At 47.1% G+C, this 20,127-nt stretch overlaps 1 protein-coding gene across 1 annotated transcript; it reads left to right on the top strand.

The window, feature by feature from the left end:
* Nucleotides 1–8,487: 8,487 nt before the first annotated feature.
* LOC141918805 (uncharacterized) lies at nt 8,488–10,963 on the top strand. Its single transcript, XM_074813656.1, has 2 exons — nt 8,488–9,941; nt 10,723–10,963. The coding sequence occupies exons 1-2, from the start codon at nt 8,488–8,490 to the stop codon at nt 10,961–10,963; spliced, it is 1,695 nt and encodes a 564-aa protein (XP_074669757.1).
* The last annotated feature ends 9,164 nt before the right edge of the window (nt 10,964–20,127 follow it).

The raw sequence follows: 20,127 nt of genomic DNA, 5'->3' as shown, positions 1-20,127 counted from the left end.
TTTATTTTTTTAAATTGATGGTGGGTTGCTTATTTGGAAGCCTCCGTAACAATGGGGAAAACATGAGAAGGTGGCATGGACAGCCCACTTCCGCCCTAGCTGTATGAGTACAGCAGCTGAAAGGGAAGACCACCATGAAAGGGGAGTCTTCCAAGAGAGATGCAGCTCCAGTGTCCAGTCGGAAATCCCCCAGATAGAATAGAATGGCCAACATTATGCTTACCCTCTTGAGGGGACCAGGAAGTCTGATAGAATTCCAGTTTGTAAGGTGGCAGTTCTGGAAGATGCCATATTTTTGCATGCAAACACGTAGTCTGGTGTATTTATGTTTGCTGTGAAGGGGCTGTGTGGTCCCAGGCAGCCCAGCGTGGCCATACTCATCACTTCCAAGTTAACAGTCCCAGTGCCTTTTGGCAGCCCAGGGTATTACTGTGGTATAGAGCAGATGCTCTTAAACTTTCAGCCCGCAGTACAGGAGCTCTTTCTCCTCCAGCTGATGCAGAAGTGGCTCTGGCTGGCTCTGCACAGAACTCCAGAGAAAGGACTCTGTCTTTTGTCCTGCTTTCACGTTTACCGCCAGCAAGAGTCAGCTCGCAGCGGTCTGAGCAGCTGCGCCAGGAGTCCTCTCGCCAGGGGCACGCACTGGCCACGGTGTCCAAAGAGAAGGAGTTCCTGGAGCATGAGAAGGCTGCCCTAGAGGTGTGACTGGCAGCCCTGCGGCAGGGCAGACGAGGCCTTTCAGAGTAGCTGGCAGAGGCCAGGTAAAGGCGGGGAGGAAACCCTAGGCAGGACATTATATAATGGCTGTAATTATAAAGGTGGTAATCATTACACGAGGATTTACTGCATCCTGTGTGCTTTTCAAATGTGTTCACCTTCCACGGGCAGAAAATGAAAGAATCTTGAGCAAAATGAAAAAAAGTATACGATGATTTTAATGTTGTTTTCCTGACAGCTAAAACTAGCAAACATCTCCTGGGCCTTGGGCTCATGTTTATGCCCCCTTGCACATTCCTGTGTGAAGTCCAAAGAAAAGCAGCTTGGCTCTGAATTGAGTAATAATTAAACCCTGCGGACATTTACTGAAACTGAAGCTTCTTCTGGTTTTGATTTCTTGTTCTATGCATTTGAACATAGATCTTTCCTTATCAAGTAGTTGGACTGTTGATGGCTGTTCCATGCAGACGTTGTGAGTAGGACACTGCCATCTAGGGTGGAGCCAGAGGCTGGTGCTGCAGATCTCGAGGGCCTTCTGGTTGGAAGCTAACTCGTGTTACCTGTGGTGCAGGACCCAGGGCTGGTTACACCAGCAGCTGGGAAACCTCTTTTGAATCCTCACGTCTTTGAAGATTCTTGCCCATCACTGATGTCTGCGTCCTGTACTCCTTACCACCTGCTGTTTAGAGACAGATGTCGTGGAGAAGTTACACAGGGAAGGAGCAAGATTCTGTCCTTCTGCCTTTCTAAGATCATATGTGACAAGTTCTGCTCTTCAGGAAAAAAAGAGTTTTGTCCTCCCTGTAGGTGTTTTTTAGAAGACTCCTGAACTTGCAGAGCTGTACAAATGATGTTTTAGACATTGTTTCTCATGTTTCTTGACTTCTACACTTTATTACTCCAAAGTACGTCGTTAGGATGGCTGATAAATACCCATTCTGACTCAGTGTGTTTCTTGAGAGCTGCTGCTTCTTCTGAGCTCCAGCATCTCTTATTTGATCCAGCTGAGTTATGTTGGGTCAATTATTGGGCTGTTACTAAATTATTAAATGTTCAGCTCCTTTTTAAAATACGTTTGTTTTTTCACTCTTGCCTTATAAGGATATAACAGGAGATCCTGTTTGTTATAATAAACAGGGTAGAAAATAGGAATGCTGGAAAGTGCAGAAAATCCTGGACCACCTTCTGCTTGTCCCACAGCTAACTGTCATCTTTATTTGCAGTCCCAATAAAGCCACGTGTCCAGAGACCAGGGCATGCTGAGGCAGCAGGAGAGGCTTAGTCTGGCCAGTCACAAGACACTTGCCTTTTAGATTTACCAAAAAGAAAGCCAGTACCTCGAGGAGGAAGTTCCCCTCCAGCCTGTGGGGGTTTTGCTACTGCCCAGGTTGAATGCACGCCTGCTTTCCAGCACTTTCTCCTGTGAATGCTTTTTGTAGAAGTAGAGGCTGGAGGGACCAGGTGCTGCATGTACTGGTGTCCTCAGTCGTTGTGTTGTTTGCTGAGTCATTCTTCCAGATCAGAGAAGTGGCAGCTGAAGTCTGAATGTTTGACAGGTGGCATTCTCTTGGCAGGAAGGCCGGCAGACACCACTGCTGCAGGCACAGAAGGAGCCCTCTTCAAAGACGGCAGCTTGGGCATTTTCTGAGCAGGTCTTGGCTGAGCTTTTTGACTTGGCCTTGCACATTGTTTCTGAGAGCGACTGTTCTGATGACTCCACTGAGAGAGGTTTGTGTTGTTTTTTCTTTTTCATATGTGAATGTAGCAATGTAGCAAGCAGAATAGCCATAAAACAGACTCGACAGTCCCATTCCGTAGTATTATGTGCTAAAAGGAAACTTTTTTTATTCCTTTATAACTGTAGTTAGGAGAAGGGAGAAATGCACGTCCAGTCCCTGTTCCAATAAATAAACCACAATGAAGAAAATAAAACAGAAACCAGCATCTGGAAGAGCAACTAGATAGATGCTGCCCAACTTTGCCCAGAACTTTAGATTGTAGAGCTTAGTTTTCTCAGGTGTTTTGGGTGCAGGGGTTGGGTAGGTGGTCTCCTGATGGAGGTGGGAGCTGTGGGAAATTCAGGCCTGTTGGGATCCCACCATGTAGCAGCGGGTAGTGACAACAGGCAGGCGTCCTAAATGGGGTGGATTTACGGAGGAGCTGGAGAGGGCCACGATAAGCTGAGAGGCTGGGAACCCTGTTTCTTCAGCTAGTTCTTACTGCTGGATGCTGCTCTGTTTAACTGCGTGACTATATGCAAAACCTAGCATCAAGACTGACATATGTGTATGTATATATACATAAAGAGGTCATGTTTATACAGTAAGAAGATGAGTAAGTTAAGTTCTGTGTTTTCTACACCTTGGTGGTTATGAAACAATGGTGAAGTTGCAAATAAGAAAGACTTACACAAAAAAGACAAAATTTTAATAAGCTCGTATGCATCCTGGGTTTTGGGAATCCAGTTCTGCTGCTCAGCTGTCAGTGTTCCTGTCACAGATATTACTTGAACTTTTTCCTTTTTTCCATATTGTAATCTTACCATTTAGATAGCAAATGGACAACAAAATGCACACAGGAAGGTCTGAGCTTTATTCTTACAGAAGGAAAAAGCTTAAATGCTCAATTGCAAGCAAAATTTCAATACCGAGGCCAGCAGACCATACAGCAAGGTAACCAACTATCTGTAATGGCGAGCAGGAGCAGACTGGGATGCCATACACCAGGTGTGCATGTGTGGTTATTGTGTGGCTCTGTGTAAGGAATGAAATCAGGAGAATATGTTGCAGTTGATATTTTATGGACAGATGCCATGTTGTTTGGCTTAGAGATGTTTACCAAATAGGAGAAAATATTTTTTAAAGTCTCCTAGTAACATTGCGGTCGAGCTCTGCTACACGCAGAGCTGGCTTGAGCGTAACTAACGCACTTGGAACTGATACTAGCAGTGACCCCTTTAATTTTTAAAATGTTCTTGGTGATGCTGTAATAGCCACATGCCTGATTTTAAGCATAAGTAGTCTCCTGTGCTGGGTGTTAAGCTTGCATGTAGCTGTTATCAGAATTGGGGCCAGACAAGTTAAGTCATGTTTGCAGACACGGTACCTGCTCTCAGCTGCAGTTCACGCTCTCAGAAAGCTCAGCCTTTGAGGTGGTTCCATTTTCAGGCTCTGCTAACTCTTACCGGCAGCCCTTCCCAGCGCTACACCCCAAGCCAGGTGGGTCAGGGAGAGGCTATTATTAAGCCTTGCTTCCTAAGAATGCTTTTGATAGCGATATCTGATTATGATGTGGTCTACTTAAGCTGAGACGAGCCTTGGCTAGGGCTCCTGTTCCCTGTGCCACAGCCAGGACTGGGCTTTGGAAAGCTGCCGGTGTCTTGCAAGGGCAGGAGCATTTTGGGAACTGAACACCAGAGGTATGAAAGCTGTGCAACGTGTTTACCTGCTCAGGTCTTACTTGGAAAAGTAGATTTGGGAGGAGTGTGATACCAAGACAGCATTTGGTATCTTAGTCTCTTAGACAGGAGAGTTTTGTTTATCAGGAAAAGTCTGTTGCAGCTTCAGACATCGTGTCCCACGGCCATTGTGTTTCCCTGAGGAGAGTGTCACTGACATCTGTGTCTGTAGATATGACAGAAATGCTCTGTGAAACAAAGCGGCTTTGCTGCTCTCCCTCCCTTCCCTTGCAAACTTGCACGCGGCTCTGATTTGGTTATAGCTGTGGTGACTCAGGTCTGATCATCAGGGGTGTTGTACTGGTATGGAGTTGGTTAGAGGTGATGCAGCTGGGCCCTGGGATCACCCCTTGCAAGAGCTGGGCTGTGCAATTCAGCGCTTTGAAATCAGGCTGAGGAATGTCTGGGCTGGGCTGAACCAGAGGCACAGAGAAACGGGGGCTGATCCCGACACTGGGACTTGGTGAGGCTGGGGAAGTGTTGGGTTAAATCTGAACATGGCTGATCCTCAGACCTGTTGCCCAGAGTTGCTGGATGGTCAGGGTGGTTGCTGGATGTCTCATCCTCTTTAAGGCTGTGAAGACATGGGCCAACAAGGCCTTTTCCCAGTCCTGGGCATTCAGGGGTTCAAGACATGCCCATTGCCATCAGCTCTGTGAAGGATTTCATAGAGATTGTGCACCTGAAGGTTTATCTGCCCCATTGGGGATGACAGGAGCTGCAGCAGCATCTCCCCTCATGGAAATGATGGCAAAAATGGGGTTCCTGGTACGTCTGCAGCTGCTGGCCGGGTGTATGTGCACGGGATGGTGCCCAGACATTCTCAGGTGAGAGATGCTCCCCCCTGACCAGCTGTTCAGAGCATGTTGGAAGCTTATTTCCAGCCCCTCAGATAAAGTCATCATACACAGTTGTGGCTGCAGCGTAAGACCTGGAGATGGCTTGGGACGTTTGCCTTTTGAGTGACAGACTGAAAAAAATCCTCACTTTAGGATGGGTTTTTCCAGACGAGAAGATTTTCTTAGTACACCTACCTAGTGCTGACCTCAGCAAAACAAGAGCAGTTTTCCTTGTATATGCCAGAGCTTGGGAAATAAAAGCTGTCATCCATAGAAAGTCGGTAATTGGATAGATGGCCTAACCGCCGAGAAGCACTTGAGAGCCACGTGTGATTATTGGATTATTTAAAGGCCATTGGAATGGCTTTACTATGCTTCTGGGCCCCATGAAAACCTGCGTATGTGTGTACATATACACATGCATCTACCTGCTAGCCAAGGCGTACATCAGCTCAGAAACCAAAAGGGAAGCAGGTTTCCTCCCAGTGTGTAGCGTTTTCATGTGGTTTAAAGCAAGAGAAACCTGCAGTTACAGCCATGTGCTCCCTAAGAAGCCACGTGAGCAGCCTCATGCACACATTGGTGGCTGTGAGAAAGCAAACAGGTCATCACAACAAATGTCCCATCCGAGTCCTAACATGGCTTCTGTAGCGTGAGGGCTTTGTGTCCAAATGTTTTATCTGCTCTTGTTGAAGTGCCAGTTGTGAAGAAATGTGGAAAATCTGGAACAAATCCAGCGCTTGTCCTCAGAGATGTTTGAAAATTCACACAACTTCTAAAGTTCACACAGGATGGACAAAGGAAGGATGCTTGTGATTCACTGTTACTTTGAAAACAGGCTTTGAGTTCTAATTTCCATCATGTTTTGACTCTTCCTTTTTCCTTTTCAGGGAGTGAAGACAATTGTAGCTCTTCAAGGAGCGAGGGCAGTAGTTCAGAGCCTGGAGTCCATGCGTCTGCTTCCAGAAGCACAAGGTGGTCTTTTTCTTGCAACTAAGCAAAGGAATTTTTCCTGGATAGTGCAAGTGCTGCTAGTGTCAATTAAGGCTTTTACATTTTGCGAGGACTGTTTTTTCCAAAATATTTGGAGCTCCACATGGGGTCGCTGGTCCTTCCACATCCATTGCACTGGAGCTTGGCTGTCACTTCATTCTTGTTTATCACACTGGACCATTTCCCTCATCTCTTTCCATGGGTGTAAATCAGAATACAGCTCCCAGTCCTCCTTCTGCCCAGAACAACTGATCTGCCCATGGAGGGCCCACTACATACAGATGTGGAATCCTGTTGAGGTTCAAGAAGAGGTGTTGTAGGCTGAGTTACCCCTGGATCCTTAGTTTTAGAACTCTACACTTTCTTACTAGGTTTATTCAGGCCTCTCTGTTTATATATTTGCCACAGCTCAGTAGTTGGAACACCATCAATTTTTTCACGAGACATGCCGTCTTTTAACAAAGCCATAAACATTTCCTTACAAGAAATCCTGTTTTCACTGCCTTTAGGGCTGTCTCGAGTATCTCGATTCCCTGCACTCCCTTGGGGGCCCCACTCTCCAAGGTCACCCAGGTGCTGTATTTTTTCTCTCACATCACAAAGGGGATTTTTTGTCTCATTAATCAAAAGAGTCATGATTACATTTTTATATGCAGTCTTAATTAATCAATTCCTGTGAGTAACTGTTAAAGTACCAACCATGACCACATCAGGGTCTCCTACAAAGATTGCCATTTTCATCTCTTCCTCCTCCATTAGTTGTTTACAGTCTCACAAATTGTACCACGGACATTCTCCATTTGGCCAAACATTCTCCGTAGGTTACTTAGTATGACATCCCTGAGCTGCCAAAGCCAATGAGTTTGTATCCTGCTGATAATTCTGAAATGCATCATGCACAGAAGAATCTGAGCTTAAAAATTTCTTGGAATCCCCTGGATATAGGGTTACCCGTGCCACTCCCTGATTGTGCAAAGGCGCCACCCAAGAGAACAGAGGTTCCCCCGGCCTCTGTTTAAATCTTTCAGTTCTATCATTTATGTCATGCTGAGTATAATCTTCTACCAGATCCTTCCTTCCTTGTTGCCCATTAACATCTAATTCTATTTTCCATCTCCACGCTGGTTTCACATCAACTATGATTTCATCTGAGGGACCAGCCTCATCAGAATCCATAGAATTCCAGATATCTCCATCCCATCTATCAGGATCCCACTGCACACCCGCTTCTGCAATCACTGCAGACGCTTTCTTACAATTCACTCGTCCCCTTCTTTTCTTACACTTATACTGTGCACCCCGTTGTGAGAGACTGAAATGTCCTATGACTGGCTCAAAGCTTGCTTGTGTCTGTGCAAACCTCCAAGAGAAGCTGCTGCAGCCTGTGAATTGGTCTGGGGAATGTCACCAAGAGAAGCAGGAGTGTATTGAAGGATGCACCCCCCCACTTCTTTGCAGTTGCATTGTCAGACTCCGTAGATAAGCCTCAAAGGGGCAGACCTGTGCTGAGCTGGCCCCATCCTGTAGCCGTTTGTGGCCCTATTGTGTAGGCCAGACACCATGCCTGCATTGCTAATGAACTGACAGGAGGCAAAGGTTCCTGCGCTGAAGCCAGATGCAACAAAACCTGTTGGACCAGAGAAAAAAAAAATAAAGGCAAGCAGATATGTTAATCAGCCGATACGATGAACTTAAAAAGGCAGCAGAAAACTTTCTCAGTGTGCATCTACCATTGAAGCCAGATCTGTGTGCACCCACCACCGAAGAACTGAAGACTGAGGACCAAGGGGACGTCGCTGGATCCATGGTGGTGACTATTCTTGCAGCCCTATCCCGCATCCTTGCTTTATTTCTGCCTTTTCCTTCCATTCTGACCTATCGCTACCCCTCTTCACTTCTTTAATAATAAAAACCTGGTTTGGGTATACGGCATGTGACCTCGTTTGTGTCTTAATCTCGCTCTTGGAATCATATCGAAACCTCCTCCGACATTGGATCGGGACATTAAATTGGCGTCATGGACAGGATCCCTAGAGACGAGAGTGCTGTATTGCCTGGCTGTGTTAAGTGGGACCTCTCAGGAACATAAGGGGGTGGGTTTGTGTTGTGTTTGGAACTTATGTGCTGCCTCCCTGAGAGGACCGATTCCCTGTTTTATACAGCGAACAGTGTTCTCAGGGAACAGAAAGCATCTAATTAAGGTGTGACCTCCTAAGAGTGAATAGGAGGAAGAGTGGATAATAATATTGGGCTTGTGTATTAATTAAAGTGTGGCCTCCTGAGAGAGACAAGGGGAAATTTGGATATTAATGTGTGGCCCTCTCAGGACGATAGCCCCTTTGTGTTATTTTTTGTGTTAGGTTAAGGTGTGGCCTCCTGAGAGAGAAAAGGGGAAATTTGGATTTTAATGTGTGGCCCTCTCAGGATGATAGCCCCTTTGTGTTAGGGGAAAAAAAAAAAAAAAAAAAAAAAAAAAAGAGAATGGCCGCCCAGAAGGCAGCCGATGCTTATGTCCCCTCACCGGTCAAAGGGATAGATAAATTATATGACCTTTTGGAGGCACATCAGTCTCGTCCCTCGCTCCAGGGGCAAGATTGGGCAAAAACCCATTGGTTTCAACCACAGAGTGTAGTGGATAGGATAAGGGTGTTGCAGAAGGAAGCTAAGGTTAGGAGGGGGAAAGGAAAAGCTATAATTTGTGCAGTATTGGGAGCAAGCCTGGCAGCAGTGGTGGAGGACAGAAGGCGGAGGCTTTGTCGGGCTGATACTGTAATTGACTCCCTGCAAATGGTAATAAAGACCCTGCAGGAACAATTGAAAGAAAATAAACAGTTGCTGGAGGAGGAAAGGAACCAAAATGTGATATTAAAGGAGGAACTGAGGAATCAACTTTTGAGGGAGGTAGAGATGAAGCTTTCAGAGAAGGGGATACAACAAATCTATCCCCAAGGAGATTTGCAGAAAGCCCCCCCCCCCCATATGTGTCCTCTGGTTAAAACGGAGTATTTGTATGAGGATGATAACGACTGTCCTCAGGTTGTCACCAAAGAAGTCCCATTTACAGCAACTGAATTAGCAAAGTTGAGAAAAGATTTTGCAAGGACTGCGAAGGAATCAGAGACAGAGTATGTGTGGAGAGTGTCTTTGTCAGGGGGGGATGGAATTTTGTTGTCAGAGAAGGAAGCAGAAGGGTATTGGGGTCCAGGTGTGTTTCTAACTACTGGTAATCACCAGGCCCCGTGGTCGTTAACTCAGAGAGCTGCGTACTGGGCTGGAGGGCTGAACCCCTTGAATAGGGGAGATCCCCTTGCCATAACAGGTACAGTAGATCAGTTAGTGGAAAGTGTGCAGAAGGCAGCCTGTCTCCAGATGATGTATGATCGGAAGCTCAAGCCTAACGAGGGCTCCCCGATGATGATGCCTGTGGACCCAGAGAGGATGACTCCCCTGATACGGGGACTTCCTGACTCCCTGAAACCCATTGGCATTCATTTGCAAGGGAAGATTCAAAACACCCCCAATGCAGAAAGAATGACAGCCACTCTGGAGGGGATAGTGACCCCTGACCATCGGCGGCTGGGGAGGAAAGTATGGACATGGGGAGAGGTAGCCCAGGAATTGATTAATTTTGGGAGAAAATATGGCCCTGTTGGCAGATCGTCCCAAAGAACCGAAACCAGGCTTGTACGGGCTGCAGAGCAAATTAGCGAGCGACAATCATCCATGAGGAAGGGCCAAGGCTTGGGATCACCCCGAGGTCAGAATTCTGGGAGAGAGAGGCCCCTAACTCGACAGGGACTGTGGCACTTAGGGCTTCAGAAAGGCATTTCCCGGGGTTTGATGGATGGACTCCCGACCCAAAAATTAGAACGACTTGTGCAGAACTGGAGGATGTTGCTGCACAAGGTCTCTGGGTCCTTGAGGAGGATGGCGAGGTCAGTCGCCTCCTGCCCGGCCTGGAGGACAACTCGCAGGTGGCACACCTCCACCCCCATGCAGTATACTTGGAAAGCCAAAGATGCTCAGGGAAAAGAGCACAATATTAATACAAGGTGGATTATTCCATCTTTCCAATTATAACCCACTTCCAGTTCTCAAAATGAACCGAGAACGCTTTTCTTTCTTCTTGCAGGTAAAACCCCATGAGGAACAACATCCTGCACCATGACAGGCCATCCTTATGTAAATTTAAATTCTTGTATGGTATTGATGTTCATTGTTACATTTAGGATGTATTGTCTATCATCGCAGAAACTGCTTTGGGTGACCATTCTCCTCTCCCTCAGTTCCTGGGGAGGCTTTGGCTCTCCTAAGTGCTAACCGAGAATGGTGGGTCAGCAATTTGAGTACAGTCCATAATGGGACGAGATTCTGGACTGAGGATGCTGATCCCTGGCAACTCCATTTTCCTGGAAAAGGTATTTATTGCCTTAACTGGACAAAAGAGAGAGGAGTACGAATCGGGGAGAGTGTTTGGGAATGGGCTTTATCCCCAGGCTTTGATTGTTATGACCCCTATTGCAGACCCTATGATTGTTCTAAATACCGAGGGAGATGAAACTGAACACATGTAAAACTCACAATAGTTGGGTAAAATGTTCATACCAAGAACCTACAGTGAAAGGTTGTAAAGTGGTAATGCGAGATCGGTTCTTTGATGTGCTGTTTAGAAACTGTCTGCATGCCAGTAGTACAGATAAAACCCATATAGTGCAGGTGTTTCAGTGGGCCTGCCACCTGGAACCCCAATGAAGTGATTAGCAGTGCTCGAGAACCTATTTATAATTTGAATCGCATTATTCGATTACAAGCTGTCTTAGAAATTATCACCAGTGAGACCGCTCATGCCCTGGATCTATTAGCAGACCATACCATGCAAATGCGAACTGCAATATTCCAACATCATATGGTTCTCGATTACCTGTTAGCTGAAGAAGGGCTGTTTGTGGTAAATTAAACGATTCAAACTGTTGTTTAAAAATTGATGACAATGGTCAGGTGGTCAAACAAATAACTTCTGGGATTAGGAAACTAGCCCATGTCCCTGTTCAGACCTGGAAAGGTTGGGAATTCGATCCCTTCTCATGGCTTCCAGATGCTCTGTGGGTTAAACGTATCTTATTTTATATGTTATGTGTCTTGGCTATGGTAGTGTTTTTACCTTGTCTGATTCCATGCTTTATACAACTGATTCAAAGCGTTGTATCGAACATGCAATTTGTCTCTACCGCTTCGCCCGATGGCATTAAACAGATCCGTGCCACAAGTAGAAAGGCACCATCTATCATACAGGTTGTATAAATGCATGTGTTCTTTCTCACTTACAATGGCCACCACTCCAGTCACGGGGTGGTATAACAGCCCACTACCTTCTTGGGGATAAGCATAGCAGTGAACTACCCATGAAGACGAAATGAAAGTACCCAGGTCTAAACTACATGTGCACTCTGGGCTGGGAGTGTGGCAATAGATTTTCCTGCTCCATAGGCAGGCCCAAGCTCCAGCAAGCCAGACCACCATCTTCAGCTCCACAATTGACAACATAGCCTTTTGATACTTAATTCTGTGGCGGTTACTCTGGTAGCTCTTGTTATGCTTTTGCTTGTGATATGTATGTGTTGTTCTTGTAAGTGTCCATGTAATTCGTTTCGCAGTCATACTTGTTTTTGTGGACAACCACCTTCTCCCTGCAATCCCCAAGGCTGGGAGCATGTCTTTAGGCCCAGCCTGGGACACATTTTAGTTAAACACGTTAGGTTAAAATACTGTTAATTGATACTGTTATTGTTACCTTTGTTACATGTTAGGTTAGAATACTGTTAATTGATACTGTTACTGTTACTTTTATTATATGTTTGTTTAGAGTATTGTTAACCATTGTTAGTATTAATGTTGTTTTATTTGTTCCATGGTTTGGTCTTATTACTGTTTTAGCCATGTACTATTCTCTGCTTTATTCAATTAATTCAACATGTCGTAACAAATATGCAATTTATGGCCACCTCATCACCCACCACCGAAGAACTGAAGACTGAGGACCAAGGGGACGTCGCTGGATCCATGGTGGTGACTATTCTTGCAGCCCTATCCCGCATCCTTGCTTTATTTCTGCCTTTTCCTTCCATTCTGACCTATCGCTACCCCTCTTCACTTCTTTAATAATAAAAACCTGGTTTGGGTATACGGCATGTGACCTCGTTTGTGTCTTAATCTCGCTCTTGGAATCATATCGAAACCTCCCCCGACATTGGATCGGGACACCCGTACTGCAGCTCTTTCAACTACAGTCTGATAAGTATCCAACTTACTGGCAAGCAACTTATTTTGGCACTGTAACGTTACAATTTGTCTCTGCAAATCACACAGTTGTCACTCCATGTGGGAAAACAATTGTTCTTTCAATTGGTGCTGTTTCCGATGTGCTGCTAACAAAATCCATCCCCGTCTTCCCAAATCCACAACTTCTTTTCTTTTTTGAATAGGCAATTTTTTGGATGTATTTTAACACATCCAGCCATTCGGCTTCTTTCAACTGTCCTTCCCATTGCTCGCACAGTTCTCCGACCTTAGCCCACTCGAGAGCAGCCAACTATAGGGAGTGCTTTCCCATCCGGGAATTTCAGACAGAGCAGATTCATTACGCTTAGATTTAAGAAGTGACATTTTGTTCGAATACTCTCTGTGATGCCAAATTTGTTTTGCCAATTTGCCAACAGAAAGGACACAGACACCATGTTAAAAAGATAAGCTTATTTTAGTTTAAAGCAGCAGAAAGAATAAGCAAGGTGATGCACCTGATCATTACCATGTAGAGTTAGCTATAGTGATTCAGACAGATACAGCACCAGTTGCCCCAGTACTTTACCATCATCCAGATCCGTGCTTCAGCTGGGGAGCCCCATCACAGTGAAGGATCGGAGAACCACTCCCGGCAATTGGGAAGTGCTACGCAGTGCATTCAGTCATAGGTGAGGTCTCCATCTTCGCTGTGAGACGGTCCTGCTTTTATACAGTTTAACAAACAAATCATATAAAAAAAGGGTCATGGAAACATCTGGTAGATTGGCTTCACTTCATTTGGGTGCATCCCAGATCTGTCCAGGATCCCAGGCATGTCCGAGGAGTTCCTGTCTTCTAGGAAACAGCTGCCTTAGGGTCCAAAAATATATATTCTTTACCTATAGTTTACAGAGGATATTACCATGGTTGTATTTCATGCTGATATGATGCTGGTCGGGAGGTTCACTCAGAAGTCAACTCCTAGGTTCAGGGCCTGTGGTTCAGGTTTTGGTTTGAGGCCTATGGTTCAGGCCTTTTTATGTAAAGTGTATGGAGTAGGGGCACTCGAACCCCTACAGCTCTTTTAGTGGGATTCTAACCCACTGGCGGACTCTAACCCCAAGCCAACATGCTGGGCGTCCTCCAAACTTCCATGTGGTAGAACTTATCCAAGAGGGGACTCGAACCCCTCAGGTACCCTTATAGCCCAACGTCACAAGGCTTTCAGCACATCTTACAGGCAGCCAACCAGAAATCCCAGAAGAATGCCTTTAATCTTACCAGGTAACTTGCACTGAGCTCTTCGGTCTGGGGATTGGAGGCTCTCCCCAAGAATCCCTCGGTGCTGGCTGGAGATCCTGTGATCCCACGGATCTGTCGAGATTCAGCAGCAGGGTCCCATCTGGGGTGCCCAATGTTACTGTAAATCCGGTGTGTGTGTGTGACCACAGTCACCAGGCAGCTCGACCCCCAAAGTGTGGCTTCTAATTTTAACTCTTCCCGTTTAGTGGTTGAGAAGTTTCGGTCTTTATTGGGGTGGGTGTAGCTGCTGCAGGACTCAACCCTTTCCCCTTCCTTGTCCAGCAGACACCCACCACGGGAGAGTGCCCACGCATTCAGAGCGGTGTATCGAAGGCACGGCTGCTGCAATGCCAGCAAGTGCCTGTGTCCAGTAGGCAGGGAGCAGGCCGAGGAAGAGGGGTAAGTTGCCAAAGCACCGATCTAGAGCTCTGTGTGCGATCTCTGTCTCCCCACAGGCTCGGGGAGGAAGGACTAAGAACAAGGGCTCTGCCAGGCAATCCCTCCCTTGAGTCACTTTGTCCTAACAACCAGCAACCCCTTGGCTTCCCCAGGCCCTGGAAACTGCTCCTGTGCAGCTCCTGCGTGGCCAAAGGCACCCACCAGCACTGCTCTGACCTGAAGAACAAAGAAACCTCCTGGGAGTGTGACAGCTGTGCTGGCCTCAGCACTGGTAAGAGGCAAAGCACCCGGGTGCCCCTGGGCTGGGGCCAGTGTCCAGGCTAAGCCTGGTAGTAGGGGCTTAGGCTGGGCTTGGCTCCAGGAGTGCTGGGGACACCACGATGGCCTCTCCCTCCCCGGGGCTGGGTAGCCATGCCGCTGACCTTCTTGCCTCCCCTCACAGCCTCCAGTGACAGTTCAGAGCTTGCCAGCCCCAGCACTGCCAGGCAGGCAGCAACTGGGTCACCCTGCAGCTCCCCAGTGCCTGGAAGCAGTCATTGCAGCCACCCCAGGCCAGACCGGGTGTGATACCACGCGTGATTAGAGCGTCGGGCACAAAAACCATCCAGCCGGCCTGGAGAACGCTTCTGAGTGGTCATGTGTCAGCCCCAAGTGCTGGCCCCTATCACCAGCACAATAAAGTTGGTTGCTCACTCCATCTGCACCAGGATATCCCACATTAAATGTCTTGGCACATGTCAGATCAGCTCTGAGAGCATCCGCTGCCTTCTAGTGACAGGTCACGAATCTTTAGTCTCGTGCTAGGTTTCCACCTGCAAATGCTTCCGTGTACTTCTTGCATCTGCTTTTGTCCTTACAAAACCGACAGCCGGTCTCTGGGTGTAGTCAATGATATTATTTTGTAGTTTAGTTCATCTGCATGTCTCTCTTTCTCTCAGTCCCTCTCTGGTTTGAATAGCTGAATAACAGCCTATTCAAGATTAACCAGGTGCATATTCCTGTACTAAAGAATACAATGTAGGAGAGAAAGGCAGAAGCATCTCATCAGGACACGTAAAAATGCAACGGGGTTGGCAGTTTCAGCCGTGTTTGGCAGTGGTGGTTTCTGTAGCCCTGGGCTAGCTCGGTGCTCCCAGCTCCAACACGCTGCAGAGGTTGAGTTTCTCGCCGGGTTCTGCCCATGCCTTTGGTTGGTGCGGGGTCTGTGTGGTTGGCTGCAGTGTGGCTTCATCCCTTACCTGATTCATCTGCTTTGGGAAGATTTTGAGCTGTTGCACAGGTGGGACTGAGCAGGGAAGGTGTCTGGCTTTGGGCTTTTGCATGATTTCGTTAATGCAAGGACACTGAATACTTTTTGGCTTATCCCTGTTGTTCAGTCCAGGCACATCAGCCTCCGAGAAAGTGAACAGTCTAAAGGCAGCAGGTTTTGTTCTGGGCGCTGTCTGGCTCGTGTCCGCTGTGGAACTGGTGCCACTGAGGTGTGATGTCACGAGGTGCTGGGACTGCTTTCTCGAGGAAGAGGTGCAGGGCTGGAGAAGTCCAAGCTCCCAGGGACTGGCCTCACAGGCTGTGTAGAAGTCAGACCACTGTGGACCCCTTGTCTCACATGAGATCCAGTTGCTGCTTTGAGGTGTGGTGGGCCTGAAACCGAGTAAGTGCCATCCTGAAGCTGTGTTTTCCACCATATTATCTGCACACTTGAACATCATTTCCCCATAGTGACCAATTTCTGGTATCTTTAATTAATTCTTGAGTTTACCTCCTGACTCGCTAAGCATATTTTGCTTGGTTTTTTAACCAAAAGATTGTGAAAATCAATTCACAGCCATTCAGCAGGCTGCTGACTCCAGGAGTCACTTTCACCTCTGTAAGCACACGGTGCTTGCTCTCGTGGGTTTGTGGTAGCGTGATACAATCACTCTCCAGGCCTGATATTTCAGCCATCGTCCTCTACACCAGAAAGGCTTTGGCCACCCAGCGTGTTTGATTGCGGTGCATGTTTGACATTTGTGGATAACCGGTGCGATGGCACCAATAGTCAAGTCCACCCCTTGATCCCAAGCCCATCTGTGTTTCATCCCTTCCTAAGTGTCCTGGTATGTCCTGGGCCCATCAAGCTATAAATAACTCACCCTTCCCAGGACAGATCCACCCAAGCCACTTCCATTCTAGCACCTGGTCTGCTTGCTCGTTGTTTCAATGCTCTTCAGTGACACGACTCTTGAGCACATGAGCATCTACATGAGGGACTTTCACAACCAGGTTCTCCACCCAGGCAGCAATATCTTGCCACAATTCAGCAGCCCAGGTGGGTTTGCCTCTGTGCTGCCCTCTGCCCTTCTTCCATTGCTGTAGCCACTGCCCAGAGCATTTGCCACCATCCGTGAGTCAGTACAGAGATAAAGGACTGGCCATTTTTCTCCTTCAGCAATATCCGAGGCCAGCTGGATGGCTTTCACCCCTGCAAAGTGTCTCAATTCACCTTCTCCCTCAGCAGTATCTGTGACTTGTCATGTAGGGCTCCACGCAGCAGCTTTCCACCGCTGATGTTTTCCCACAATGACAGCATCTGTAAACAGGGTATCTTGCCTCTATTTTTCTGCTGATTTGTTACACAGTGGGGCCCCTTCAGCACGAGTCACCTCCTCTGGTGACACTCTGAAGTTTAGACCTGGCCAGTCCATGACCAGCTGTGCTTCAGTATTAACCACTTTGGGTGGCTTGAAGCCCTTCATATGCTGCTAAAATTTCTTCTTCAGTTGGAGAGTAACGGGCCTTGGATCCTCTACATCCTCGTCTCTAAAACCCTCGAGGTCAACCTCGAGTCTCTCCAGGCGTTTTGTGCCAGAGGGTCCAGGCGGGGCCGTGGTACCCAGTTGTGGTGTAAAGCATGCTTTCCACATCTTGTCTTGTCCAAACTGGCCCAAGTGCTACTGCACAAACTATCTCCTGCTTAGTTTGTTTGAGGGCTTGTTGCTGCTCAGGGCCCCATTCAAAACCATTTCTCTTCCAGGTCACTCGACGGAGAGAGCTTATGATCAGACTATAACCTGGAAGATGCATTCTCCAAAAATTCACACCACCTAAGAAAGTTTGTATTCATTTTTTGTTAGTTGGTTGCAACAAATCTGTTATTTTATTGATCGCATCCATTGGGCTATGACAATGCCCATCTTGCCATTTTATTCCCAAAACCTGGATCTCCTGTGCAGGTCCTTTGACCTTACTTTGCTTTATGGCAAACCCACCTTTCAAAAGAATCTGGATTGACCGTATTGCTGCCTTTCAATCATAGAGTCATAGAATCACAGGGTGGTTTGGGCTGGAAGGGACCTTAAAGCCCATCCAGTCCCACCCCCCTGCCCTGGGCAGGGACACCTTCCACTAGCCCGTGTTGCCCAAAGCCCTGTCCAGCCTGGCCTTGAACCCTTCCAGGGAGCGGGCAGCCACAGCTTCTCCGGGCAACCTGTGCCGTTGTCTCACCACCCTCACAGGGAAGAATTTCTTCCTGATATCTGATCTAAATCTCCACTCTTTCAGTTTAAAACCACTACCCCTTGTCCTATCCCTGCACCCCCTGATCAAGAGTCCCTCCCACATTTCCTGTATCCCCTTTAGGTAGTGGGAGGCCACTCTAAGGTCTCCCCGGAGCCTTCTCTTCTCCAGGCTGTGTCACGTCCCACTCAGACGAGGGAGAAAGTGACTCAGATTTGTAAATCCCCAATGGAGTGGACAACGGTGAGACAAGTCTCAAAGTCCTAACATTTATTAACTTTCCACAATGTACTAATTGGATACATGATAATTGGCTAAGTATATAACGAGTTGTGGCAAGCAGTACAGTATGCCTTGCATTGCTTAATGGTAGTGAAGGAAAAGGGGAAAAAGGAAAGGAGGGAGATGGAGGGAATAGAGGAATAGAGATCACCGGTCTGGGTTCCTGCATTGATCCCGCCAGCAAGGGTTCCAGGAGGCAGCCGTCTTCTTCGCTTCACTGCACTCTCCGGGCCCCACCCCTGCTCTTTCCTACCCCTTGATTTATACACTCTTTCCTTGGGTCCATTCCCTAGGTCGACCCACATACCTACATATCCCATGTATGGGGGGGTAAGGTGTTTCATGCGATGATGTAATTAGCAGGATCTTGTTAGTCTTTGTTAGCATATTGACGGTGTTAACTTTAATATGCATTTTGTGGATAATGAAGCAAAGGTCATTCACCGGACAGATGGCCCTTGAAATTTGTCCAGGTGCCCCAGAGCAGAGCTGTCCTGTCTCCACAGGGCTCCCCCCTCCAGCTGCATCCTGTGTTATTCGGGCAGCCTTGTCAGCTTCGACCTCCACACTATTCACCCTGTGACTGTTGTTTATTACTTGTGAGTGTTTGAGACATTCCTTAGCTCAGAGGGCCTCCACTCCCTCTGCTAACTTTATCTCTTTCTCAAGCTGTTTTTCCCAGTCCTTGTTTCTTGCAGGCCTGTTTCTTTCAGGGCCTGTTTTTACAAGTCATCTCTCACATCCCACCCCGTGGCTCAAACCCTCCAAGTTCTGCTTTGACCATTCTGATCCATACGTAGCAAACAGGTACAGGGAAAAAGAAGACAGAAGGTGAGAGCATACATCTAACTGCTGCAACGTATACCATTAAAAGCAAAAATCCGCATAATATTGTAATACCGATATTCACAAGCCATCTTCCCCACCCCGTGAGTCCCAAGTATCCCCATGATGTGACCCATGACCCAGGGTTCCATCCATCAAACCAATCTGTCAGTCGCATTGCTTGAAAAAGTTCTCTGGTCCTGTTGGCGATCTCCTTCATCTCGGCACGGGTCTCCTCTATAGAGGTGGTGGCATTGTGGGTGGTAATGCAGCATTCTCCCACAGTTAGACTCAGCACATGGCACAGTCAGTTTTCCTTCAGCAGTGCTGGCCGATTCTGCAACGCTATCTGAGGTGCTTGTTGGGTCTGCACCTTTAATTCCCTAAAGGCATACCTTGTTCAGTTACTTGGTACATAAAATTGCCAAGTTAAATTTTCCAAAACTATCTGAGGTTATACAATCACATTAGCAGGTAATGTGGCAGCTTCTAGGCCCAGGGCCAACCGTTGTTCCCAGGTATAGTAATCTGGATGTAGTACCCCACCGATTACATGCCTGCCATCACTAGGGCCGTTAGGCCCTCTTCGTTTTTGGTGTGAGGTGTAATTAAATAAACTCTTGAAGGGCACCTTGTTGGAAACCTGATAGAACATCTTAAACCAGGCATACTATAAGGATTTAAGTGGGAATACAATTTAATATTCAGTTACAATTCATTAATGCTTGATTTGTGGAATCAGACCCCTCCAGCCAGTGTTTGATTACTTCATCTTGCTGTCAGTGGGTGTGGTGTTGTAAGGACCACATCCAGCTCTATGAGTGAGCACTGTAACTGGTTAGATCCCCAAACCTGTTTGGTATTTGCAAGCACCAGTGTGCAGTCATGGGTGACTCACAGGCTTTTCTAATTTTGGAGGCGATTCCCAATAAGGTAACTTAAGGCACAACTCTGGGTTAGCCTTCCAACAAGTGGACTCATTAAACGTATCTGTAAAATTTCCTGGATATGGATACCATTGTTGGTTGTAATTGATTGACAATGATTTATTCCACACCCAGCAGGTATGATTCCAGAACTTCTCCCACATGACATTTGATGGAGCCCGATAGAAGGTGTTTGGGTGTTGCCATATTCCTTTGACAATGTTAATGTCTGTAGCCTCAGCAATTCCCGAGATGTTTTGGAACACCTGGGTTAAATCTGCAGAACCAGTGCAGTGAGATTGACTGGGCTGATGGTGAATTTAAAGCCATCTCTGGCAGAGGTCAGTAATGTTATACATATGCCCTGATAAGTTTGTATCCAGATGTGCATGAACCCTCGTATTAGGTCCCAGGCTAGACTGGGTGAGTCCCCCCATGGTCCCGCCACTGCAAGGACAAAGATTGAACACCAGGTCCCCCAAAACATCTTTCCCATATAGTAGTGTAAGCAAATTACAAATAATAACTAGTCGATAATGCCTACAACCATTGAAAGCGCTAAAAGTAACATAGGTCCCCTGTCGTCTAGGATCAGCACCCTGTAAAACAAATA

The sequence above is a fragment of the Strix aluco genome, chromosome Z, assembly GCF_031877795.1.
Source record: "Strix aluco isolate bStrAlu1 chromosome Z, bStrAlu1.hap1, whole genome shotgun sequence".
Classification (NCBI taxonomy): Eukaryota; Metazoa; Chordata; class Aves; order Strigiformes; family Strigidae; genus Strix; species Strix aluco.
This window is presented reverse-complemented; position numbering and strand designations above follow the sequence as displayed.

What these genes read in the sequence shown, in the direction of transcription:
- LOC141918805 (XM_074813656.1), top strand. Translation starts at nt 8,488, where the DNA reads ATGGCCGCCCAGAAGGCAGCCGATGCTTATGTCCCCTCACCGGTCAAA. An exon ending in TCCTTGAGGAGGATGGCGAG is followed by an intron (nt 9,942 to 10,722) that starts GTCAGTCGCCTC and finishes CATATAGTGCAG; the next exon opens with GTGTTTCAGTGGGCCTGCCA.